The sequence below is a fragment of the Canis lupus genome, chromosome 16, assembly GCF_011100685.1.
Source record: "Canis lupus familiaris isolate Mischka breed German Shepherd chromosome 16, alternate assembly UU_Cfam_GSD_1.0, whole genome shotgun sequence".
Lineage (NCBI taxonomy): Eukaryota > Metazoa > Chordata > Mammalia > Carnivora > Canidae > Canis > Canis lupus.
In genome coordinates, this window is record NC_049237.1 from 7,027,385 (window position 1) to 7,055,243 (window position 27,859).

Genomic DNA, 27,859 nt, shown 5'->3' on the forward strand with positions numbered 1-27,859 from the left:
CCCTCCTTGCGCCACCCACTCCCATTGCCAAGAACACTGAACAGGAAGAGGCCTTTACTCAGGGATGCTGCCAAGATAGAGAGACTGTGTAAAGAAAGAAGGGCAGTGCTTGAACAGAAGACCATATTCTCTGAAGGTGCCTCTGCCCCCCACACCAAACATAAGGCCACCGAGAAGACCCTCACCTGAAAACTAGGCCAGCCTTCCCAAGAGAGAGCAGGTGAGTCTGTTTGTCTTCACTGTACAATTGTTGACAGATTTTCCAATGCCAAAAGACACCTGTCTTGTCTGTCAGAGTCCTGGCATAGTCTTTTGGAGACTGAGACTTCTGACAATTGAAGTCAGTATGGCCAATACCACAGAGAAGTTCCTAGAGAACAAGGTCATTTCAAAGCTAAGGGTTCTCAAAGTCCAGGAGAGGATTTACTCCATTAGACAGAGTTTAGGAGGCCATAGTTAGAGAGGGCTAAAATCTAGAGCTAAGATATGGGTGAAGGAGAGGTACCATGCCAAGTTCAAAGGCTCCCAATCAGTACAAGATCCTGTGTGTCTTCTAGGCATGGGTTGGATCTCATTCTTAAAGCTAGCTGTCAATGGCACACCTGCCTTCCAAGCCCTCCAGGGGTGCTCTGAGAAAGGCATGTGTCCTGCTGAAAGAAGCCTTTCTTTTCTCCCAGATCCTAAAAGTGGACTGTGCTCTAATCCCCACAGGTCTCCTCAGCTCCTCCATCATGAACTGGCACATGATCATCTCTGTACTTACCATAGTGGTGCTTAAAATTGTTGGGATGACCTTATTTCTGCTTTATTGTGAGTATTTGAGCAACCTCTTATCCCAACCACATTCTCTCTTATTCTTTGACTTTCCTCTCAGAATGCAAAGTTGACTATAAAGGCTACATGCTTAAGTCTTTCCACCTTAGGGCAACAACCCAGTGTAGGGGCAACTGACGATACTCTTCTCACTCCCCGATACACACCATGGGCCAGGTTCCTCGGTCTTCCTTGGAGATACAGAACTGGCCAGCATCTGATGGTTAGAACACCACATGAAGGTTTTGCCACTGCAGTGTTAGCTGGGCAATCTGAGGTGAAATACTCATCAGCTTGTTACTGTTGCTCAAACTTGAAAATCAGTGCCAGTTCAACCCAATGATAAGGCTGAAGAGCAGCATGATGAGGTAATGGGATTTTACTGGGAGAGAAATTTCCCTCTATGTCCACAGAAACTTTCATCCAGATGCTTAGAAGAGGCCTCATAGGAAAGGGTTTTTCCATAGCTGCAAGAATCTTTTCCAGCCCCAGGAACCAGTGGGGAACATAAATGAGGAAGGAAATGTGAGTAAAAGACAGCAGTTAGGTAAGAGGCATCTTCCCTTTGACCCAAACTGAAGACACAATGAGTGCCATATAAAAGAGCAGGAACGAAATATGAATATGAATAAGTAAACACATTTGCAAAAAAATCCCATCTATGCATCCTTTGGTGACCTGAGTCAGAGAGCTCCAGATCTCACAGTAAGAGTCATGGTGCCCCAGCAGCCCCGGCGGGGCGGGGGGGGGGGGGGGGGTAGTTTGTTATATTCATCCTACCGCCACCTTTGGGGCTGAGCCAACAGTTGATTCTCTTTGTAGTCCCACAGATTTTTGGCGGAAGTGAAGACAGCCTCCTTCCCACTGAGATCTATGGAAGAGGTAATGTACATGATAATGATCTCCTCTGACCCTCTCAGTTCATGTGTGCAGACTTCTTACAGACCTTTCTCAAGGCTTCCTTTCTCAAGAAATTCATTTGCAGGGAGGGTCCATAAAGATATGCTATAAGAGGAATAAGTTCTGGGACCTGACGTACCGCATGGTGACTATAGTTAATACTCTATTATACACTACTTGAAAGATGCTAAGAGAGTAGATCTTAAATGTTCTCACTCCAAAAAAAAAAAAAAGAGGTAATTATGTGAGGTGATGGAGATTAGAACTAACCTTACTGTGGTTAATAATTTTGCAACATATACATGAATCAAATCATCACCTCGTATGCCTGAAACTTACACAATGTTTTAAGCCAATTATATCTCAATAAAGTGGGAAAAATAAATGCAGTACACTCAGAGATTTAAAAAAAGAAAAAAGATCTTCTAATTAATTCCCTTGTTTTTATAGATAGGAAACCCAGACTAAGCTGATCAAAATTTTTGATCCTTGATTTTTCTTCTGGGTATGAGGATGATTGGTATATAATCACTGTAATGTCATAGGAAAGGACTTTATAAACTCTGACATGTTGTACACCTAAAGGAATTGTTATACAAGAAAAAAAATCCCCAAAACCAAACCAGAACAAAACAAAAAACCCCAACCTGTGTCCCACAGTAAAACTCAAAGATTGTATTCAGCACTTTTTTGTGTTCCAAGTGCTCTGCTGACCAACAATAGAAGAATAAGAACAGGAGCTATCAGTCAGCCATCTCCTATGAAGCACAAGGCCCCATGCCAGAAGTCAAGGGGCATAAAGTGATGATTGAGATGTGGCTCTCCTGATTAAACCTTCCTCCTCTTAAAGCTTATCCAAGGACCTCCCTCTCACTTCATCTTAAAACATTTATTGCTACATACATCTTGAAGAGAGAGATAATTTCTTGTTCAACTTTGTTATCAACTGAGGCTCCCAGTACAGTGAGCTATATGGAAGCAATTCATGAAATATTTATTTATGGAGTTCTGTTTAGTTATAATCCCCACATGGCTTCTCCTAAAAACCAGGTTATTTTATATTACAAAGAACCTTTGAACTGGGAACTGAAATAAAGAGTGAATACTAACTGGTATGTTTCATTCCTGTCATTGGAAGTAGCTGATGTGGTGTCTGGGTAAACTAAAGTGGTCCTCAGCCACACAGGACAAATAACTGGGCACCAAAGAAGGGGTTTCACCAGCTTCCAAAGCCACTGCAGGGTCCATTTGGCCAGACAGTGCTCCTAGGAAAAATGAGGCTTCTTAGAGGCCTATCAACTCCCTTATTTATATTTAAAGAAACAAATGGACTCTTCTCTGTCCATAGGAAATTTCTAGATGTTCACCTCCCTCTGTGTCTGCCAATATCCCAGGTCCTTTGCTTCTGTTTCAGTGTCACCGACTTTTGGGAGCAGTGATGTCAGTTCAGTTCCCACAGAGAGTTCTAGAACAGGTAAATTGCATGATCATACTCTCCTCTCCATCCCAGGTCTTTATGTGCTGAATTCTTAGGCACTTTACCCATTGCCTCCTTTCTCATGGAACTTTCTTGCCCAAAGGGGACATAAAGACCTTCTAATTCATCCCCTTCAGTCTGTCCACAGGAAAACTCAGACTAGACTGCACGGGATTTCTTTCGGGATTAAAAATGATTTACATTGATATGACTGCTATAAAGAAACTCAAGCCTCACTATGGTTTGACTCAGTTCCACGGTTCACACTTCAAACTACTAATCCTATACTCTCTTCTCTTGGATTTATTTAGCTTGCTCCAGGACGTGGTATTTTCTTCAAAGAAGATGCTTTTGGTTGTCCCCTTTTGAACTGTCTTGGAACAAAAGCAGGGACTTTTGCAAAAGAGAAGCATCCACTTTGGCCATTGTCGACACACCAGAAAAACTGGTGAGAGCACTGGGATGATGCAGTAAAGCAGCCCACCCTACAGCAGGTGTAGATGGTGGGGCAACTTGATTAGTGGACAGGGGCAGGGTAGAGGTGAAGAATGGGGAGGTGGCTGGCTGAGAGTCCCAGCTCCTTGCTCTGAATCTGAAGGTGAGAGACTCTTCTCAGTAGCAGTGGGGTATATTCCTCAGATCATCCTGAGTGAGGGAAATCCACACTTTTGGTGTCTCCCATGAGGCTTAGTGGTGCACTGGTATCCTGAGGATGGGCCAGGATATTTAAAGTGCAGGGAATAACCCCAAATGTGTTTAAGAGTTGCTTAAAACTTATAGAATACTTCATATACGTGAGCTCTTAATGTATCATGCAAGTCAGCCTCATAAATAAGGAAGATGCAAATTAACAAAATTAGCCATATGAACACCAAAGAATCAGGTCATAGAATTGGGATTGCAGTGTATAATTATGATAATAAAGATGGTTAACACAATGCAAAATCCTTTATTTTACTATTTCTTTTTATCCTCCTAACGATTCTGAGGAGGTTTTATTATCCATATCTTATATATGAGGAAGCTAGGGCACAAAATAATAATTTGACCTTAGAAGGTCATATACCTTTTAAGTGACAGGGCGGAATTGAATTGAGATCTTACTAGCTCTAAAACCCACACTCTAATCAATTTTAGATCATAAGTTATTTAAGTTTATAGTTGCCTCTCCTTCAAATCCTAAGCATATGCTGAGTGCTAGGCATGTGGGAGATACTGTACGCCAGCTTCTCTGCCCTCCATCTTTCACTCCTACTCTATAAAGTCCTCCTGTGGTTGAGGAGAATTCATAAAAGGGCCCTTCCTGAATTTTGGTAACAGGTGTCCAACAAAGAGCAAGGGTCAGGATGCTACAGATCCTCTGAGGCTGAGTACACAGATGGAAAGGGGAAATGCCTTACAGTAGAAAGCCAGGAGTAAAATGGCAGGAGGGTTGGGAGGGAGAAAAGAAGAGAGGAATAAGAGGTTTGAGAGAGGAAGTTTACAGCCTCTTCCTCTACTCAACCCTCAAGTTCTGGTGCATCTCAAGTGTCTTTGTTGGCATTCTCCATTAAAAGCTCATCACACCAATGGTTTGCTAGTGATCTCAAGTCGGTATCCCCAGTGAGTCTTCTCTGGACCAAACAGAATATCAAAATCTACTTTGATGTTTCAAAAGCACCAAAAATTCACCATGTTCAAAATTGAGCCAAATTATATTTGCCTCAACTGGTTTCTCCTTTTATATTCCAAGTATTGGTGAGCAGTCATTCCACCCAAGATTGGATGCGATGGTTTTCTGAGACTTTACCTCTTCTCTTCTCCCCTAAATTAGCTGCTAATGAAGTCTTTTCCTCTCTCCCCACAGCAAATTTTTCATATCTCACCTGGATTTCTTCCAAATTCTTCTAACTCATCTCTTTGCCCCTGATTTTGCCCCTTCTTACCTATCCTCCATAGAATCCACACAATAACATCTCTAAAACTCTAAACTGTCTGTGCCATTTTCCAAATTAAAGTGGGTTAAAGTCTGGTTTCTCCAGCATTATACAGTCTAGCATCCGCCTTCTTGCCAGTCTTATCTCTCCACTCACCTCCCTTCTACCTCTGCACAACCACATTAAGCAGCTTGCAGTCCCTCAAAATGCCCCAGACTGCTCAGCAAACTACCTGTGATCCAAATCTCTCCACTCCAGAAAGTCCAGTCCTGACCCATGCCGTCCCCTTGTGTTTTCCTGACAAACAGCTATCTCTCAGAGTCCATCTCCAGGATCACTTCATCTACAGTCTTTCTAGAAAAACCCCAAATCCATGTAGAATTGATCACTTCTTCCTTTCTGCCTATGCTCTATCTAGTACATATTCCCTAGCATTCCACCTGGGACACCTCGTTGCCATGCTGGTTAACTCCTCTATCTTCTCTTATTAGACTTGTGGATTTTCACCATGTTGGAATCACTGACATTTTAAAATGGTGATAAAATCTATAGAAATCTCCAGAAATCTATAGAATCCCAGAAACAACATATTGGCATGATAGTTTGAATAAATTTCCAACAGCCTCAGGGATCCCCTTGGTAATCATACATGACTTCGTGCAAGAGTTAAGGGTTAAGAACCTGTACTTTAAACCATGGGTCAGCAAATTTTTCTTAAATGGTCATATAGTATATGTTTTATGTATGTTGGGTCATAAGGTCTCTATCACAACCACTTAATGCTGCCCTTGTGGCTCAAAATTACCATAGATGACATGTAAAAATGGGCCTGCATGTGTTTCCTTAAAACCTTATTTACAAAAACAGGCTAAAGTCTGGATTTTGTCCACTGGCTATAGTTTGCCAACCCTTGTTTTAGATCATAATTTCTTTAAGGAGACACTAATTTGCTTTCATATCCCCTGCCTTGGACCACAGCTCACCAGACATTCAAGAAATCTTTGTTAAACGAGACAATAATTTTAAAGAATAATGAAATGAGGTATTTGGGGGAAGGAGAATATTGGAAAAGGAGGAATAAAGGCAACAACTCTGGGTATGGAGGGAATATCCAAGTGAATTTGGATACCTATTGATTATAGGAGGTATGTGAAAAGTACAGGGAAGAGCCCAAGGACTCCCAGACTTCTAGTTGGAATGATTTGTGATTCATGAGTTTAATAAAGAAACTATGATAACATGGATTTGTGTCAATTTAGCAAATACTCAAAAAACACTGATTATTTCTCAACACACTTTTAAAACTCCCTAACTGTATTCCCTTGCTAACTATTGAAGAAGTTCACTTGATCCAACCTCATTTGGAATGTAAAATTTCTGGCAATGAAATACTTCTATGCAGAGAGGCATTCCAAATAAAAAAAGAAATATTTCAAATTGCCCTCTTTTAGATCATACAGTATCCTTCCTCTTCATTTTTCAAGTGTGATCCCTGAGAATTTGTTGGGAATGTAAACTCTTGGTCCCCTACACCCGACCTACTGAACCAGAAGCCCAGCAAGCAGTGTTTTAACAAGACCTCCAGGTGATCCTGGCGCTCCGTATCTACTGAAAACAACTCTAGGGGTTATGTGAGTGGCAGCTATAGCCAGATCCAGAGTCTCTTACCAGACTTTCTTGTTCCCAGAATCAGATATAATTAGGGCCTGTTGGCAAAGGGAGACTGCAGAAAAAAAAAGAAAGAAAAAAAAAAAAAAACACCTTTTTTGTTGAACTGTTTATTTTTGGTTAACTTCTAGAAATTTCTCCAGGACAAAACTGGTGCTGAGAAGTATTTTATTGGCTTATACCAGCAAGAAAAGAACAGATGGCATTGGATAGACAACTCCGTGTTCAATGGCAAGTATGTGAATATCTCACATTTTTTCTGAGAATCTTAGTCGCCTAAAGAAACCTGACCTGAGATTCAGTGGGTTTGTCCTGGAATAACACAAAGGCTGAGACTTAGTTTTTTGTTTTATTCCTCTCCTTACTTCCACCCATCTATTTCGAGAGACACATTTTTTTGTAAACTTTTATAAAGAAAAATATCAAACATTTGTAAGTAGAAGGGTATTTATTCATACAATGAGTTATTTTGTTTAAATCAAAATCCAAACAAATCCATCTACATTCCATTTGTTTGATGTATCTCATAAGTCTCATTTAACCCACAGACCATACTTTATTACTAAGTTCTTATAAATTCCCCAGATGGGTCTTCTTTATATAAATAAAGGTTATTTTTTAAAGTTCTTATTAGCAAACGTCTGTGCCATAAAACTATGAGCTTTAACTCCCAAGAGATATCTTCTATGTGTCATTCCATGGACATGAGCATTGGTGGAGAACATGACATTCCTGGTGTATGTATCAAGATGTTGTCAGACAGAATGTAAGTCAGTTCCCCAATCTATAACTGGGGCTTCTCACAGAAAGAGGAAATTAAGATTCATTCAATGTCTACTAAATGCTAGTCACTTGCTAAGTGCTTACTCATGTCATTTCCTAAAGTATTCACAAAGAAGCTGTAGAAAATGCTTTTATTAATCTCCATTTAACAGTTGAATTGAGGATGAGAGGCTTAAAAATGTACTGATTATCACCAAGCTGGGAAATGGAAGAGCCACATTTTAATTCCACATGCACTCGACTACAAAAGTAATGATCTTTCCATGAAACCCGACTCTTTCCAGTCAGATTGAATGACAGAAAAAGTGGTAGAAAGTCAGTACACTTTCTTCTAAAGCCAGCTGGTTCCTCTTTCCTCCTCCTCCTGGCCCTCCTGCTGTGAATGTAGTGCATACAGTATTAAAACATTATTTCTGAGAGCAAAAGATAGATGTGGTATTTCTAACCAAGTACAAGAGTGAGTTAGTCCAAGACTGTGAGTCCACAAACACTCACAGGAGAGCTCACAGGAAAGGGCGAGTGTGGAGCTGGATTTGGGGACGAGGATCAGTAAAAAGCAGGACTGAAATGATGGGCCTTCACCACACTTTCTCTCCCATTTAGCATTACCAATCAGCATCAGAACTTCAACTGTGTGACCATTGGCCTAACAAATACATATGATGCTGCACCTTGTGATGTCAACTTCCGCTGGATCTGTGAGAAGGAGGCCAAATGATTGCAGTTCTCTGTGGCCTCTGACAAGAACAACAAATACACTTATGGAGAAAGCAAAAGAATATAATTAGGATTGGTCCAGGACACACAGAGCATCAAATTAGTGTGTCAGTCTCCACAGGTCACTAACAGAGCTCCCTAACTCATCCTTGGGGCTAGTGCTCCAGCCCCTCCACAAATAGACTCACATACACACAATAGAGGCAAACTCCCCATTCTAGGCCAGCAAATCCCCTGAGACTCCACTTCCTGTGAGCGTCACACCTGTGACTTTTTTTAGATATGTACCAGGGTATTATGCTGAGTGAAATAAGTCAGTCGTAGAAGGACAAACATTATATGTTCTCATTCATTTGGGGAATATAAATAATAGTGAAAGGGAATAAAAGGGAAGGGAGAAGAAATGTGTGGGAAATATCAGAAAGGGAGACAGAACGTAAAGACTGCTAACTCTGGGAAACGAACTAGGGGTGGTGGAAGGGGAGGAGGGCGGGGGGTGGGAGTGAATGGGTGACGGGCACTGGGTGTTATTCTGTATGTTAGTAAATTGAACACCAATAAAAAATAAATTAAAAAAAAAAAAGATATGTACCAGGCATCTGTCAATGACTCCTTTCTCCATCTATCTACTAGGAGAGGTCCTTGCCCATGTAGGGAAATGATCTTCTGCTCTGGGGGATTAGGTGCTAGCTCAGGAGACAGGGTCATTTTATGGAGACAACTCAGTTAATACAATGGCAAGGTCTGTTTCCACAGAACTGAGTATTTCTGACTGATCAACAGGGTTTAGGCTGTTGCCAGGGTCCGTTTTATCCTCAGAACATATGCCTCTACTACTGGGGAGAAACTGCAGACTCAATAGGTGAAAACATTATTTAGAATAGCAGGGATAGAAGAGAGATAAACTCAGCTCCCTGACCTCATCTCTGTTCCTAAGAGATCCTTGTTCACATGCTCCCGACCTACACTCCAAGTGGGATAGCAGAGTCCTCCTCAGGCTGAATTGAGGCCAGGCCTGGAGCCAAGCTTAGAGCAGAGATAGCATTGTTCACAGGAATGGAGAGGGGTCCAGCCAGGACAGGAATCTTCCAGGAAATCCCTTTGAAAATAACCAGACAGAGAAGCCTGGGTTGCTCAGTGGCTGGGCGTCTGCCTTTGGCTCAGGGCATGATTCCAGGGTCCTGGGATCGAGTCCCACATCAGGCTCCCCACAGGGAACCTGCTTCTCCCTCTGCCTATGTCTCTGCCTCTCTCTGTGTGTCTCTCATGAATAAATAAAATCCTTAAGAAGAAGAAGGAAAGAAAAAGAAAGAAAGAAAGAAAGAAAGAAAGAAAGAAAGAAAGAAAGAAAGAAAGAAAGAAAGAAAGAAACCAGACAGCCAAGATGACCAAGCAAATTGATCAATATTTTTCTTTTTTTTTTATCAATATTTTTCTACAAAGCCCTGAATTGACACTCAAGCTTAAACATTCCTGGTCTTGACCTGAATCTCCATTTTAGTGGGTTTTTATTACCTGACCATGCTTTTTTAAGCGTATTTTAAGAATTTATAGGAGTCTCCTGTCCCCCAGTGATCACAAGATACTCCTACCTGCAGTTTAGAGAGACCCTGCTACCAGGTATAGCCTCATGACCCAAAGATGTTATAGCCTTGTACTGATTGGCATCACACCAACCCAGAACTGGTCCAGTTGACCAAGGAGTAAAACAGAAGAGGACTGCTCAAGGAAACATAGGGTGTAGGCAAGAAGTAGACTACAGTAGCGAGAGTAGAGAGGGAACACCAGGGACAAGTGGCAATCATATGCAAGAGGAAGCAGAGTTCATTTGGCCATACTGGAAGAAAGGCAAGAAAAAAGCAAAAAAGTCTTGGGGGCATCCTGGCAATTCTCTGCACTTGCAACAAAACATCAACTTCATACTCTCTTCAGTAAATGGAAAGTAAAAGTGACATGCCTCTGTGTTTGGAGTAACAAGAATTAAACCATAAGAGAAGACTGTAGTAAAACTAATAGAAATTATAGTCACCTAAGTAAACTGTTCACCATTTGTGTCTAATGACAACATACCACAATGACTATGTATATCATCAGATGTGTGTCAAAGAAAATTAATGTTTAATTTTTAGTTACAATACTAGGTTCTGTTTCTATATTCCTAGGTCTCATAATTTTTGTCCAATTGGCGTGGCTAATGAGGTAATATATTAAGTGTTAGAAGTTGTTTGAAGGAAGTTACCAGAAATAATTTGTTTGGGGTGGAGCAGATGTGGTGTTAGCAAAGAATAAATGCTGCAGTTGAGGAGTGGCGAGAGGCTGAGACTATGGTTGATAAAAAAATAAACAGAATTATACACCAAGTGTAAGCCCCAGAATCCAGACAACAGAAAGAAAACCCCAACTGTTCTGTTTTGAGAAGGGAGAATTGTGGTTGCCATACTTCTTGTTTTGTGACAGAATAAATTTCAGACTTCCAAAGTCAGGAAATGTAGACATGTAGTAATTTCCCTAGTAGACAGCCCAAATTTTCCCCAAGATGAGGACATACTTCTATGAAAGTTCTAAAAGAGGCCCAGTGGGCTGAGGTGGGGGTAAGTAGCATATAGGGAATATGGACCCTTCGGTTTTAAATTCATTACTGGGGAGTACAGGTGTTGTTGGATCCTGAAGAGCATAGATAAATGTGACCTTATTGGGCAGCAGTGGTATTTTTTTTTTTAATGCAATGGAAATTTAGTAAACCATGGATTAGAATGTTTGGCTTTGCTTCCAATATGTGATATAAATCTGTACAGACTTCTTACTCTTTCTGTTCCTTAATTTCATTACTTATAAAATGAGGCAGTAACCCCTCCTCACAAAATTCTTGTGTATATTAAGTAAAATTCCCACTATGTCCCTCAGTAGCCATGAACAATAGGGGAAGCACTTTGTGGAAGATTTGAAGTTGAGATCTTTATCCAAGAAGGAGCTCTTCAATAGCTAAAAGCTGAATGTAGGAAAGCCACTTAATTTCTCAGAATTTCTGTTTACTCATTTACAATATAGGAATAAAAATATGCCCAAGTCAGGAAAAGGTGCTTCAAAAATTCTGTGACTGTCAAAACCATACCTCCCATGGCTCTGGCTTACATTACCCATCTTGTCTGTGAGCTGTTGGGCCCATGACCAAAGTCATTAACCCCTGTCCACAGATGTTGACACACCAGTACTGATTCACAACTAAAAACATCAGGTAGAGGTAACCTTTGCCTATTTGCCCTCCTGTTGCCAATCCCCACCCTCAAAAGCCATATCCTCTGGTGACATTTGCATTCTGAATAGTCCTGCTTCAATTCCTGAGTCTCCCTTAGCAGGGGCTCAGTAATAATGCACTAAATGTCTGACCCTCCACTTTTACCATAGCCTCTCATAAAGACTATGACTCCGGCAGGGGGCACCCATGATTCCCTCAGGTATCTTTACTACTGGCCAGTGAGTCTGCAGTAGCAGAGGTATTTGAGTATCTCTCAAGCTATCATCTTGCTCAACTTTCAGGTACAAAGATTGAAATCAAAATCCTTCATAAGACCTTCCCATGATTGGCACATGCATGGTATTCTTTTGTGTATTTGTTTTGTTATAGTTGTACATGTCTGTGTGTGTATACATATATAGATACCCATATATAACTATATATAATACATATGTAATAACACTCATGAAACTACTGAACATGAAAACTAGAATCTTTTTCATTGAGAGAGAGGGAAAGCAGGCGAGTCGGGGGTGGGGGGAAGGACTGAGGGAGAGGGAGAGGGAGAGAATCTTAAGCAGGCTCCATACTCAGGGCTCAATCTCACAGCCCTGAGACCACAACCCTGAGATCAAAACTAAGAATCAAAACCTGAGATCAAAACTAAGAATCAAAACCTGAATCAAAACTAAGAATCAGACACTTAGCTGACTGAGACACCCAGGTATCTCTGAAAACTAGAATCTTTACAACAGCTTATATTTACTTCTGTGGTCTTCTCTGATTCCACCCTTCTATCTCTCCACAACATAGGCAACCACCATTACGATTCCTGTGTTCATCATTCAGTTTTTTAAAAAGTCATTTTCATCTCATTTTATGTATTCTTTCTGGCTTTATAAAAAGGCATTGTGATGTAAGTAATCATTTAGAACTTGTTTTTTTAAAGATATTTTTCTATTTATTTATTTCAGAAAAAGAGAGGAAGCACATGAGTTGGGGATAGGCAGGGGTGGGGGCAGGAGGAGAGGGAGAGGGACAAGCAGACTCCTCACTGAGTGCAGAGCCTGAGTTGGGCTCATCTCATGACCTGAACCACCAAAATCAAGAGTCAGATGCTTAAACAACTGAGCCTTCCAGGTGCTCCAAGAACTTGTTTTCTTTCTTTTTTTTTTCATTTAATGTTAAATGATTCATTCATATTGTTGAGTCATTAACTTGACTACTATATAATATTCAATTGTGTGACTATAAAAACCATGACTGTTCTAGTTGGTGTGCAATCAGATTTCTGACAGGTTTTTGCAAATGTAAACCGTGCTACAATGAACATTCTTTTGGTGTTCATACACAAGAGTTTCTCTTGAGTTTATCCTGAAAAGAAAAATGTTGAGGTATAGGGTATATAAGTTTTGACTTTTTTTAGGTAATGCAGAATAGTTTCCAAAGAAATTACATCAATTTTCAGTCCCATCACAAATATATAATAGAAATATATGAGGTTGATATTTATTGACATATGGCCTTAATTTTTCCCCTAATTATTAATGTATTAATTAGAGTAGTGCTAGATGTTCTAGAAAACTACAAATTTTCAGTGGCTAATCAAAATAAAGTTTTATTTTTTATTAATGTACAGTCATGTATTATGCCTACTGGTGGTGCAGGCTCTGCTCCACAGGTTCATTCGGGGCCCTATGTTGACGGAATGTTTTATTCCTTCAACATATAGCCTCAAGGATGTAAATGAAAGAGAGAGAGGATTATGCATGAAGTCTTTGGGACTAGATGTGGAAGTTGTGTTCATCACTTTTACTGACATACCATTGACTAGAACTCGCTCACATGGCCACTCCTAGCTGCAGGAAAGAGTAGAAATTTTATTTTACCTACGTGTACAAAAAGAAAAGGAAATGTTTGGTGATTACCTAGCAGTCTCTATCCCAACTAATGTAGCTGAATATTTCTTTATAGGTTTATTGACTGTATATATTTGCTCTTCTATAAAATGTGCATTTGTAATATGTGCCTATTTTTTCTACTGACTTGTTGGTACTTTTAAAAGGATTTTTAGAAGTTCTTTATACTATACTTTGTTTGTTATGTTAATTGAAAATTTCTTCTCCCAGTTTGTAATTTGCCATTTTGCCACCTCTAAGACGTCTTTTAATATACAAGTTCCTAGTTTTAATAAAGTTAAGTGTATCTATATTTTCGTTTATATTAACTCTTTTTGTATAATGTTTAAAAGCCCTTTTTCTATGCCAAAACCTTAAAGATATTCACCAAAATTTTCTTCAAAAAGGTTTACAGTTTAAGTGTTGATATTTGAGTTTGATCCATCCTGAATTGATTTTAGTATATGATATGATATAGTTTCAGTTTACTTTTTGCCATATGAATAACTTTTTTCCAGCTCCATGTATTGTTCTTCCTTTCCTCGTTTTTATCATACCAATGATCTATATTATGTGGGTCTATCTTGGGACACTATTTCATTCTGTTCATTAATTCATCTATTCTTTAGATTCATACTGTCTTAACTACTACAGCTTCAAAATAAACCTTGATATCTGGTAGGGTAAATTCCACTCTCTGCTTCTTCATTTTTATAAAATATTAAAAATTCCGAATATTCTTAGCCACTTACACTTCCCAATAATATTCAGAATCAGTTTACCAATTCCCATGAAAATCATGTTGGAATCTTGATTTTTATAGTATTGAATGTATAGATAAATTTGGGGATAATTTACATGCTTATGATGTTGAATCTTTCCATCCTTGAACTTGACATATATTTTAATTTACTTAGGTCTTCTTTAATGTCTATTACAAAATTTAGTAGATATATATATATATGTATATGCTTTATACATATATACATATATATATTTTTTCTTTCATATGCACAATGTTTAACTACTTATAATCAATGAAATCAATACTTCAGGATAATGTAACATGATTTATCTTATGATTTTCAGTAAACCAAGCCTGCCACCAGTTGCTTCTCCGAATATGTAAGTCACTTACTATAGGATAATTCACTCTGACCCTTACCCTTTTAGCTACCATCTTGCCTGGAGCTTTGCTTCTCTGTTCCAAAGCCCTGAAGGTAGAGACAGATGATGTTCAATATCCCTCTTCTTACTCTTGTATGTTGGTTTCTGATTAATACTGCATCATTTACCTACTAAACTAGTCTTGCATTACCATGATACCGCCAAAAGGATGTCGAGTGTACTAGTTAAAAACATACATTTTTATTTAGACACCTTTGGTAGAATCTTTGTTCTATTAATTTACTATTTGAGAAGCCTTGGAGAAGCTACCTAATCTCTCAAAAACTTAGTGCCAAGCACTATTTTTAGGTGCTGAAGATACAGGAGAATATAAAACAAAGTACCTACCCTCAAGAAACATACATTCTAGTGGGATGATGCCAACAATAAATAAGTTAATTAGTATATATATATATATATATATATATATATATATATATATTAGATGGTAATAAATACTATTAAGAAAAATGAAGTATGGGAATCCCTGGGTGGCTCAGTGGTTTGGCGTCTGCCTTTGGCCCGTGGTCGAATCCTGGAGTCCCGGGATCGAGTTTCGCATCAGGCTCCTTGCATGGAGCCTGCTTCTCCCTCTGCCTATGTCTCTGCCTCTTTCTCTCTCTTTCTCTCTCTCTCTCTCTCTCTCTCTGTGTGTGTTCTTTCATGAATAAAAAAATAAAATCTTTGAAAAAAAGAAAAATGAAGAATGATAGGTGGACAAGGACTCTCAGAGTGAAGGTGGAAGTTTGTTATTTTTCAGTTAGTGTTTAGAGGAAGCTTCCTTGAGGTGACTTCGAAGAAGTAATTTCTGGGAAGTGAGACACTGCTTCCTGAAAATAACTTGGGTAATTCCAACTGGTGGAAAGAGCATACAAGGTCCTGGAACAAAACTGTATTTAGTGTGTTTAAGAAATACCAAGAAGGTTAGTATATTTGTAACAGAATGAATGAGAAAGAGAGCTGTAGGTGATGGGAACCAGAATTAGCTAACAGTAGAAGTATAGAAGATGATGGTGATTTAGATATTAAAATCTCCAAAAATTTAGTTTAAATGGCAGTTTGCAGATAACTGCAACTAGCAGGAAAAAAAGTGGCTGGTAGAGCAACAGCTTCAAACTTAAATAATACCTAAAGCAAGGAGTGGGGGGGAATGCATAATGGTTATGAGCAGATAATAACAAGCAAAAGGACACCTCGACCACATCCAGGCTCAGAGGAATGAAAAAAAGTCATGACATCAGAGGAGCCATGGGCGTCCTTAGGGGATGTATATTTCAAATAAAGCATGACGATCAGTAAAACACTCAGAAGTTAGGGGTATAAAAGACTTGGACTATGTTCCCTGAGTTCAAGAGTGCTAGAGAAAGTGTTTCATAAGAACTTCTCTTCTGAGGTCATCACAATGTCAATCAAAGTCATCAAATAACCTCCAAATAGCTAATCCCATGGTCAAATCTTAGGTGTCACCTTACTTAACATCTCAGGGCCCTGTGACATACTTTATCAACCCCTTAAAAAACATCATCCAATGGGCTTTCAAGATACCCTCTCCTGGTTTGCCTCTAGTCAAGTGGCCACTACTTCCTAGTCTCCTTTGCTGATTCCTATCTATTCACTGTCTCTAATCATGAAAACCCAGGGCTTAGTCATTTACATTATTTTTTTTCTTTTTATCTATATTCCTCCCTTGGTCACTCAACTATTCTCATAGACTTAAATACCACTTACACTCACTTGACTCACATTTCTATATGCAGCTTAAACTGCCCTGAACTCCAGGGCTTTAGATTTAACTGCTTCCTCAACATATTCTCTTAGATATTTAATAGTAGACATCGGGATCCCCGGGTGGCGCAGCGGTTTGGCGCCTGCCTTTGGCCCGGGGCGTGATCCTGGAGACCCTGGATCGAATCCCATGTCGGGCTCCCTGCATGGAGCCTGCTTCTCCCTCTGCCTGTGTCTCTGCCTCTCTCTCTCTCTGTGTGTGACTATCATAAATAAATAAATAAATAAATAAAAATTATTAATAGTAGACATCTTAAACTCAGTTTGTTCATAAATGGGCTCCTGATATTCTCCCCAAACAGGATGATTCCATAGCGCTACTTAAGTTAACAGAATTTTATCCTTCCAGTTAACTATTTCCAAAAAATATATAATCATTAATCCATCCTTTTTTTCCATATCACATCCAAACAAATCCTACTGTCTCTAGATAGACATGGACTAAATAGATAGATGATAGGTAGAAAGGGAGAAAAAAATGTACAGTTGAGCAATTCGGGAGTTGGGCTACTGACCTCTAACATAGTCAAAAATCCACATATAACTTTGGACTCCCCCAAGACTTAACTACTAATAGCCAGTTATTGACCAGAAGCCTTACCAATAACATGAATAATTGATTAAGACATATTTTGTAAGTTATGTGTATTATATACTGTACTCTCACAATAAAGTACAGTAGAGAGAAGAAAATGTTTTTAAGGAAATCATAATTTACATTAAAATTAGGTAAAACAGAAAAAAATCATAAGGAAGAAAGAATACTTTTACAGCACTATATGTATATTTATTGAAAAAAATCCTTGTATAAGTGGACCCATGTAGTTCAAACCCATGTTGTTCAAGGGTCAACAAATAGACCACTGCACTCCTTCACTGCTATCATTTTGATTCAAGTGATGACCATCTCTAGACTACATTATTGTAGTGGTTTTTGTGGTAAATTAGACTATTCAAAATATTCACTCTTCACCTATCAAAGCAAAAGTTTCCCCAGACAAAGTTAAACAGGCAAGAGACTTTATTTGAGGTTATTGTAGTGGGTGGGTAGGGGTCAGAACACAGCCTGAACCCAACTCCACTGAAACAAAGAATGGGAGAGTTTCTTTTTTTTTAAATTTATTTATTTATGATAGTCACACACACAGAGAGAGAGAGAGAGAGAGAGAGAGAGAGAGAGGCAGAGACATAGGCAGAGGGAGAAGCAGGCTCCATGCACCGGGAGCCCGACGTGGGATTCGATCCCGGGTCTCCAGGATCGCGCCCTGGGCCAAAGGCAGGCGCTAAACCGCTGCGCCACCCAGGGATCCCGAATGGGAGAGTTTTTAAGTGCTGAGATGAGCTATTAGAAAAATCACTGAAGTACCTTAGTGGGGAGATGCTGATCCACAGGGTGAGCACACTGCGCTGCTCCTGAGTCTGAAAAAGGTCCAGAAAAAGAATTTGCAATGATAAGTGTTCTAAAGTAAATCATCTAAGAAAAGGGAGGTCAAGGGTCTGGAGTCAGGAAGAAGGCTGCCTAAAGTTCAGACAGGAAAGAGAAACATTAAGGCTGTCTTGGTCAACACTTTCCTACCTCCATTTCCACAAGTGGCGTACTTCTCCACGCGCTGATTCTGGATTCTTCCACATAACTGACTTTGACCAACAGAATGAGAATGAACCTTCAGTGTGCTAGTTCTGTACCCAGGCTTTAGGAGGGCTTGGTGTTCCCATCTGTGTCTTCTTGTGTTCTGCCACTGTCATAGCAAGAAGGGCTCAGGTAAGTCAGCTCATGCCAGGAAGAAGGGGAGAGATGCCCTAATTGAGACATCAGTATGGCCCCAGCCCAGGTCAGCCGACTGCCTTCCAATCCTTGGGCTCATACATAAGCCCATCTGTGATTAACAGAGCTTCCATTGAGCCTAGCCTGGAAAAGCTGAGACCCTAATGCATAAAAATAAAAGTTGATTGTTGTTTGCTGCTGCAGTAACATGGCTCACTACTTCAGTCTCTCAAGCTTTCCCTGACAATCCTACTTAAAATTTCAGGAGTCCCTCAACAGATGGTCCTATATGCTCATAGCTCACTTTTCTTCACAGAACTTTTTTCATCATCTAACATACTATTTTTAACAACTTTATTGAGACATAATTTGCATACCACAAAATTCACCCATTTAAGTCAGTGGTTTTTGGTATATTCACAGGTATCTGCAACCATAACCTCAAAAAGAAAGCCTGCACCCTTTAGCTATCCCCAACCTATCCCTGCATCCCTTACCCCAGCCCTAAGCAACCACTAGTCTATTGTCTGTCTCTATATATTTCCCTATTCTAGACTTTCATATGAATAGAATCATATAATATGTAACCTTTTGTCACTGGCTTCTTTCACTTAGCATAATGTTTGCAAGGTTCATCCCTGCAGTAGTACATATCACAATTCCTTAGTATGACTGAATAATGCTCCACTGTTTGTTTATTCATTCATTAGCTAATGGGCATGTAGGTTGTCACTATCTTTTGGCTTTTATGCTACTATAAACACTCATGAACAAGTTTTTTGTGTGGATGAATGTTTTTATTTCTCTTGGGTATAGACCTAGGAGTAAAGTTGTTGGATCATAAGATAACTCTGTTTAATTGTTTCAGGAACTGAAAGTTTTTCCAAAGTGGCCATACCATGACACCTTCCCACCGTTGGTTTATCTGGGATCCAACTAACACCGGTTATTTTCCAACCTTTTGATGCTAGCTATCCTACCGTGTGTGAAGTGTTATCTCAGGGTGGTACTAATTTATATTTCTCTGATCATTAATGATGTGAAACATCCTTTCGTGTGCTTATTCATCATTTGTATATCTTCCCTAGAGAAATATCTATTCATATTATTTACCCACTTTCAAATCGGGTTGCTTGTTTTTTGTTATTGAGTTATAAGTGTTCTTTATATATTCTGGATTCAAGTCCACTATCAGATAAATGATTTGCAAACATTTTCTCCCATTCTCTAGGTTGCCTTTTCAGTCTGCTGATAGTGTCCTTTGATGCACAAAAGATTTTAATTTGTATGAGGTCCAATTTCTCTAATTTTACTATGTTGCCTGTGCTTTTGGTATCATATACATTAAGTCAGTGCCAAATTCAATGTCAGGAAATTTTTTCCCATGTTTTCTTCTAAGAGTTTTATAATTTTAGCTCTTACATCTTTGATCTATTTTGAGTTAATTTTTTATATGTGGTGTGAGGTAAATGTTCAAATTCATTCTTTTGCATGTAGATATCCAGTTTCCCAAGGTGATGGGTTTTTAAGCACTTAGGATTGAAAACAATGTTCTGTGAGATTTTTTCCCATCTTTAAACTACTTACAAGTATGTATCTAGGTTATAGAAGAAACAGACTATAACAATCAAAGAAAACTGCAACATATAATGTTACCTTTTTTCAGATATATACAATTTTATAGTTCTGGATTGAAGTTAGGCATTCCTACTGACAGCAGGTTTGGCCTTTTTACTGAGTTAGGTGAATGAAATCTGGCCATGATTTACCATACTCTTCCCCACTATCTCAAGACCAGCCAAGTCCCAATTAGAGACTGCCCCATTTACCTAAACTGTAATAAAGGAGCAGAGGAGAAACTGACCCATAGTAGACAAATAATGAGAACAAAAACAAACTTTGTTGTTGTGGGATACAAGGATTTTGAAATTATATGTTACTATAACATAACCTAGACTATCCTGAATGACACAAGAACAAATAACAAGTAGTTCAGATAAAGATATACAATTAGCACTTCATGATTTAGCAATGTAGACTATCTAGCATAGTGGTTAAGAAAATAAACTGGAGCCAGACCACCTGTGTACTCAGGTGGATCCTGGACCTTTGCATATAAACAATGTGACCCTGGATGAGTCACTTACTGTCTCTGTGCCAGAGTTGCCTGGGTAATAATAGTAAATTGCTTGATCTTTAGAACTACTTACCTTAGAAGATATATAAACTGTGTTTCATGTCGCTCAGAGGGGAAAAGGAGAAAAATTATCTACTGGTTTCTACTTTCATTGATCAAATTACATCCAATTGGGAGTAACTCCCCAGAACCTCTGGGTTTTCCATGTACAGACTTGGATGCAAGTAGGTCCCACTTTAGCTAAATCAACAGGAAATCCCTAGGGCTAGATGTGAAAGGTGCTCTTGACATGCAGAATATGAAATATTGGTTGTTAATATTATTATTATTGTTTGCATTACACATATAAACCAAGGATTTCTTTTTTAAAAGAAGATTTTATTTATTTATTTGAGAGAGAGAGAGATAGCAAGAGAGAGTAAGAGTGGGGAGGAAAGGGAGAAGCAGGCTCTCTCACTGAGATGAAAGCAGATGCTTAACCAACTGAGCCACTCAAGAATCCCTAAACCAGGGATTTCTATAATTGATTTTGGGAAGTAGAGAGAAGCATCTAGCATAGGAAGAAGCTTTTGCTTGGAAAGTTAGGGATAAGGGAATTTAGGCACTGGGCCTCACCAGTGTTTATCCCCAGTGCTATACTGCTTTCGAGTATGGAGCCCTAGATGGATAGGTCTCTCTAACTCTTAGTACCTAGTACACAGGTAAGTAAGTATTGTGTGCCAGAGCAAGATTTTTTAGAATGAAACAGCCTCTCCTCTTTGCTGAGATGATATTTCTTCCCTATCAGACATACTAATCGAGGCCCTAAGTTCAAGAAAGTGTATAGTCACTTCTATACAGGTCTCCATCACCTGATATTTTCTTGCATTCATAGTTTCTATATAATGCTCCAGAAATATTTCCCAAAATATTTAAATTTAACAGAAGGCTCCACTTACCAAATGCCTTCCAGTTAGAGAAAGGTATTCATATAAATAAGCAGGTATCTCTGAATAAGAGAAAAAATAAATGCATAAACAAATAAAAAGGTGAGAGGTTAAATTACTACATCCCTTAAAACAGATAAATGAAATGCAATTATTTTTATAGCCAATACCTATACATGGCTACAAAAATAATAAAGAGAATATTAAAAGGCAAAGGGTGAAAAATCTTGTTCTTTCTCCATTTTATCTGCTCATTCCCACCACCACAATCCCACCGGTAACCACCTCTTAATTTCTTACAATATTGTCCACAACCGAATATAAATATACACTATTTTACCCTCTTTTTTTATTGTCTCATTCCATTTGTGTTTTATTTTTTTTTATAAATTTATTTTTTATTGGTGTTCAATTTGCCAACATAGATGGGATGAGCACTGGGTGTTATTTTTACCCCTTTTTTATGCAAAACTAAATTCTAAGTTCAATGCGCTCTGCTTTTCTCACTTAACAACACAGCTTGGGGATCATTTCTGATCATTACAGAAAGGGCTTTTTTATTCTTTTTATAGCTGCTTATTATTTCATTGTATGAATGAAACAATTTATTGAATCAGTCACCAGTGATAGCCCATTTGGTCATCAGTATTTGATTATTGCAAAAATGCTAGTGGATAAAACTGTGCTTATAACATAGGAAATGGATTCACCGATTAGGACCAAAGTCAGGCTGACTAGGGGAAGAGTGAGAGAAGTTGGCAGTGCTGGGAAAGAGGCACAAGGGCTGCCTGGTGGGAAACTGGATGACAGAACAGTAAGCTTGGGTCTGTGGGGGGGTATAGGAGGGGGAAAGGCAATGGGAACCCAGAAATGCGGGATTGAGCCACAGGAAGAGAGCTACAAAGAGGAATCAGGAAGGAAAGTGAGCAGGAGAGGATCAAGAACTAAAGGGGGCAGGAAGCAGGGGCCAGGTAACATGGATCTGAAAGGAGTGGAGAATGTGATAAGATGCTGCCTCTTCTTCTGCCCTCATTTCACTGCCCCTGCTCCCAGAGACCCAGCAGGGCCGGCCCTCCCTTGTCAGGTCAGTTCCATTGTCCCATGTCCTTTGTGGCAGCATGCACCATGATCTGGGTGCTGTCAGGTGAGACGATGCCACCTTACCTAGCTCTCCCTCCCACACGCTGAGGAAGTCCACCAATTAGAGATGTGTCTGTATTTAAAAACAACCACTCCTGGGAGGGTAAAGGTGTCCCTAATTGTGGAATGAGTTCATTTTCTAAATTCTGACAGCCAAGAAAATATGCTGATAAGTACTAAGGCAATAGAACTTTGGGACAGAAAACCAAGGGCAGAGGAAGTCCTTCTCCCACAATAGCATCAACATAAGCTGAAGCTGGTTGGAAATGTAGACTATCAAGACTTAGTTCACACAACTGAATTAGAATGTATGTTCCAACAAAGACCACCAGTTGATTGAAATACACAGTAAAGTTTGAGAGGCACTACCTTAGGTCTGCATTTCTGTCATTGATATAGGAAATCTCATATTTATCAAATTGAAAGAATAAAGTCTCCTTGTCTTGGTAAAAGACGGAGAGAGAGAATATGTTTGATCCAGGGAAGAAACATAGAGCTTGCCCAGTCAGAGGACCTAAAGCACAGAACAATTTATATGGGAAGAATGGGAAGACGATTCAGTGACCTAGAATCCAGTAGTCATCCCATTCTGCAGTTGGAGAATATTTTTCTTAGCCTTTCCTGTTCAGAGACTTAAATAGTACACATATAATTTTACATTTAATTTTTAAAAGTTTTATTATGAAATGATCATAACTAGGAAACAGTATGTAGATCTGCATCTGTAAATATATATATATGAGATATATATATGAATATAGAGAGAGAGAGAAAGAGAGAGAGAGAGAGAGAGATCTTTAAAATAAAGTGAATTTTTGGGTAACAAGAAACAATATTAAAAACCATGGCCATAACTTAAAAGGCATTTGTTGCACCCATATTACTAGATGATGATTGTGATGCAGCTCAAAGATGAGTAAGTACTTTCCAGAGTATCCTGAAATCCATAATAATTAAGAAAAAAGATTAGTTATTGAATAGTTGACAGCATCTTTTCATTCCATCCCATAGGGCTTCTATGACTTTGTCATTTCGAAGGGTGAAGATGAAAGGGTTGAGGAAAGGAGTAACCACTGAAACCATCAAGGAAACCACTCTATTGTAATCTGCCGCCTGTGTTTGCTTGGGTTTCACATAGAGGAACAAGCAACTGCCATAGCCGATCACAACACAAGTGAAGTGGGACGCACACGTAGAAAAGGCTTTCCTTCGCCCAGAGGCTGAGGGAATCTTGAGGATGGTGGAGATGATGTAGGTGTAGGAGATGATTGTAGGGATCAGAGAACCAAAAAGAACAAAGACAGCCATTAGGAATAGAATAAACTCTATGAAAAGAGTATTGTTGCAGGATAGTTTGAGCAATTGCCCTCGGTCACAGAAGAAATTGTTCACCACATTGGATTTGCAGAACGTAAGCTGAAATGTGGCATACACTGGCCAGATTTGAAATAGGAAACCAAACACCCATGACACAATGACCACCCAGATACAGGTGCGGCTGTTCATAATGACATTGTACCTCAAAGGGTTACAGACAGCCACATAACGGTCCACAGCCATTGCTCCCAGTAATGCAAACTCGGTGGTCCCCAGAGAAAGGTACAGGAAGAGCTGGGTGACACATGCAGCCAAAGATATCGTCTGCATCCCAGGGAGCAGCAACCCCCAAAGCATCACAGGCACAATAACAGATGTAACCAAGATCTCCAAGGCAGAGAGGTGACCAAGGAAGAAATACATGGGGGACTGCAGACGTTTATCAGCACACACAATCAAGATGATGACCATGTTTCCCATTAATGTCACTGAGTAGAAGAAGAAGAAGGTAGCAAAGAGAAGATGGTGTAGTTCCTTGGAGCCAGGGAAGCCAAGGAGATAAAATTCAGTGGCACTAGACTGATTCCCCAACATTTAGTTCTGAGCTCTTGTTCCGTGGGAAATCTAAAGAGCAAAGGAGAGAAAACAGGCTTCTGATCTCAAAAAGATTAAAGACATTTCCAATTTGAGAAAAATATCCTACTGCTAGAATCCACAACATAATGCTCCTATTATCAATACAAGATTGGTATTAAATGTTTTATGAAGAACATGTATCATATATGAAGGTAAATGTAAATGCCCAAGAACATGAGCAATAGCCACCAATACCACACTCAGGGCATGAAAACCCACCCACCCCTGTCTCTACCCTTTTCTCTCAACTCACCGGCCATCCTCCCTCCAAATTTACTCTGACCTGCCACCTCGTCCTCTTTCCTGACCTCAGTGTGCTTGTTTATACCATTAACCCTGCCATCTCAAATGCCCTAAAGTGTCTTCTCTGCCTCTTATATTTGGTATGTGCTGCAAAATCCTGCTACATTTCAAGAGATATAAGCATAGCTAATACAAATCTTAGCCAATGACAGCCAGACATGATGACTTCTTTGTAACCTCTAAACATAGCCTTTATTTGCATTATATTCATGTTAAGTTCTGCCTCAATTATATTGTTGTTCTTGTTGTTAGCAAGTTGGACCTATCTAGGATATTGTCATAAGCTAAGAGTATTTTAAGACAAAACACTGAGTCTTTCCCTGACTCCTGGAGAGCTGGATCCCTGAAGGTGATTATCCACTACTTCCTCCTTATCCTCATGGTGAAAGCCATCCTATATTACTCATTTCTCCAAGCAGAAATATGTCTCTCCAAGCAGAAAGACCCTCTACAGCTCCCCATTAGTAACCTATAAATAAAAAATTTGATTCCTCTGGACAGTAATTGACAACACGGAGGGGCGGGTACCAGAATAAATTCCTACCTGTCATACAGTTTCCAACCTGGATCAGAAGACAAGAAAACACCTGTGATAGAGAAGCAAAATCCTCCATAGCCCCTAGGTCTCAAATCTCTGGTTCCAAAAGGGAGACAAGACCTCCAAACGGGCAGCTTATCTCTCCAACCAAACTGCCATGGGGTCAGTCCCATAGAGCATCTTCGAAAATTCAAAAGAGCACGTCTGCTTATCTATGACTCTCTCTTTTCTCCAGGGCCAAAGGGTAATGAAAAAGTTAGAATACACTCATAGACATCATGGTGAATTCCTCAGGCAGTCTGGAATCCCTCATTCACCACATCCAGTCTTTGCCCAAAGATGTCCATTCCACAGGCCCTTTTGGCTCATCCCCTCCAAAAAGTACATGCACAATTTCACTCTCTAACCTCTTTAAGACATATTTTTTCTTTTTATTGGCTCTCATCAATAGCTCAAATCATATGCTATGTTTATTTGTTTCTTAATTTATCCCCAAAATCCCACATCACAATGAAGTACCTTGAAGCAAGTTGTTTATATTACTTATATTGCCACTTGTGACAAGAACAGAGTCAGACAAAGTGTGTATACTCTAGAGATATTTTTAAATGAATATATCAATTAATAGATCAAGGAAGAAATCAATGAAGAAACAAGGAGTTTCCAACTTGGATATGTATCCCTCCATTCACTCTCCTCCTAAGCACTGCCCACTCAGCCTGCAGTCTCACTTCCCGGAGATCCCTGACATGATGGCAAGCAGATACCAGGAAGACATGAAGACAGACGATAGAGCAGGGACTTAGGTGATAGCAGAGAGTGTACGCATCACCAGCACTGGACCCCATCAACCTGCCTTTTGCTATGGAGGAAGCTCTGAGGGAGAGCCATGTACTCTGCAGCTCCCTTAATCCACTCTTCAAGCTCTAGGACTCTTGTTCTATAATGCAGCCAAGCCCCGCCCCTCCCATGATGATGCCCTTCTACTCTCTCCTTCACTGAATGGGATACCTGGCAGACACCCACCTCCAGAGAAGAGGATTGGACTGGAAAGGTCTATTGTTCTTCAGGTATCAACCCAGGCTACCCTTGGCTAGTAAAGAGACATGCTAGGGAGGCAGGGGCAGCTCCTGCTGTCTCCACTCATGGCAAAGACACCATCCACACACTGGAGCTTAGAAATAGTCCACAAGTATTGCTGAGAGGAATCTGCCTATCTCCCCCTCCTTCGTTCGCTCTGCCTCCTTCTTTCTCTACCTGACCTGTCTCCAAGGACAGTTATACACTGAGGAATAATTTGCACACTTTCAGAGACACACTAGGGATACACTTAAGGAAAAGCTGGAGAACCTTTTACTCTTCTCTCTTGAGGATAATCACATTTTAGATCCTGGAAAAGTTCTGTGTGTTGAGCAAACTTAAAAACTCCTAGTCAGGAATTTCTCAGAGTCCAGACTGCCTTCTTCTCAGCACAACCACCAAGCTGTGAACAGTCAGCCCCCTGATCTGCTCTGTGCTTTGCCCTGACTCCATGTAGCCCTACAGAGCCTAAGCTACCCCCAGGATGATGACTCCACTCATGGCTCCAAGACATACCTCAAAAGCCTAGAGCTCATTACATCTACTTCTTCATCTTCCCAAGGTTTCACGAAGCACGTTCTTCCCAGAGGATCTCTGCACAGTCTCCACCACATATCCTCTGTCCACAGTGCTGGGGGCCTGTTGAGAGGGAGAGACAAGACCTATCCCCTACTCCAAATTCACATCCCGCTAATGCCACAGCCCATACCAGGCCCTCCAACATGCATCCAGTTGTGGCTGTTCAGCCATATATTTCTCTTCTAGATCTTCAAATGCTCTCAGCTCACCTCCCTGTGCCACTAAATTGAGGGGTGAAAGTGAAGAAACAAAATTCAGAAGCAACAACAAAATACTACGTGAAAGTAAGCACAGCTGAGCTACTGGGCAACACAGCAAAATCACTTTTAAAATATTGACTCTTACAACTTGAGAACCAACCATCATTTTTCGTAAAATAATCAGATCACAATTTCAAAACAAATGGAGGGATATAAGGTAAAGTGTAAATTTCCCTCTCCCCAGCTGTTTGATTTTCCTGATCCATCTGCTAGAGATAAATATTACTATAAGTTATTATTAGAGTTTTCTAGTGTATTCATACAGACATATTCTGTGTGTTTTTAAGAATATCCATATGTACGATTTTTAAGTAAATAATATTTTAGTAAATATATTATCCAGCTACCTTCTTCTGATATACATCTATGTGTGTGTATTTATGCTTGTATGTGTATTAAACTTTCTATATTAACAATGATATGTGAATCACATTTTACATGATTGCTTAATATTCAATTATGAAATCACTAATTATTTTCTAATAAACATGCTGATAAATGTTTTCCAATTCTTCTATCTATATTGCTGCTGCAATAAATATTCTCATGTCTGAAAAGTTATACAACTTTTTTTTTTTAAGTTACATTTATTTATTTGAGAGAGAAAAAGAGAGCATGAGAGGGAGGGGCAAAGGGAGAGAGGATCTCAAGCCGACTCTACACTGAGAACAGAGCCAGACTTGGGGCTCAATCTCTAGACCAGGACATCATGACCTGAGCTGAAACCAAGAGTCGTTGCTGAACCAACTGTACCACTCAGGGGCCCCCATAACTTTTCAATTATATAACGTTTAGCGGATATCAAATCACTCTCAAAAA

At 39.6% G+C, this 27,859-nt stretch overlaps 2 protein-coding genes across 5 annotated transcripts; one reads left to right on the forward strand and one right to left on the reverse strand.

Annotated features, from left to right (window-relative positions):
• CLEC5A (C-type lectin domain containing 5A) lies at nt 1-27,503 on the forward strand. Of its 4 annotated transcripts, none has more exons than XM_038559366.1 (8): nt 2-220; nt 712-810; nt 1,636-1,695; nt 3,128-3,187; nt 3,502-3,638; nt 6,906-7,009; nt 14,497-14,532; nt 26,764-27,503. In XM_038559366.1, the coding sequence occupies exons 2-8, from the start codon at nt 732-734 to the stop codon at nt 27,008-27,010; spliced, it is 723 nt and encodes a 240-aa protein (XP_038415294.1). In that variant the 5' UTR covers nt 2-220; nt 712-731; the 3' UTR covers nt 27,011-27,503. The 4 variants fall into 4 exon arrangements, with proteins under 4 accessions (XP_038415295.1, XP_038415294.1, XP_038415297.1 ...); XM_038559369.1 differs by lacking the exon at nt 26,764-27,503 and adding an exon at nt 18,993-19,230 and having other exon boundaries at nt 5-220; XM_038559367.1 differs by lacking the exon at nt 3,128-3,187 and having other exon boundaries at nt 1-220.
• Nucleotides 23,294-24,238, reverse strand: OR9A4 (olfactory receptor family 9 subfamily A member 4). The gene has a single exon (NM_001388858.1). The coding sequence runs from the start codon at nt 24,236-24,238 to the stop codon at nt 23,294-23,296; it is 945 nt and encodes a 314-aa protein (NP_001375787.1).
• Nucleotides 27,504-27,859: the final 356 nt, after the last annotated feature.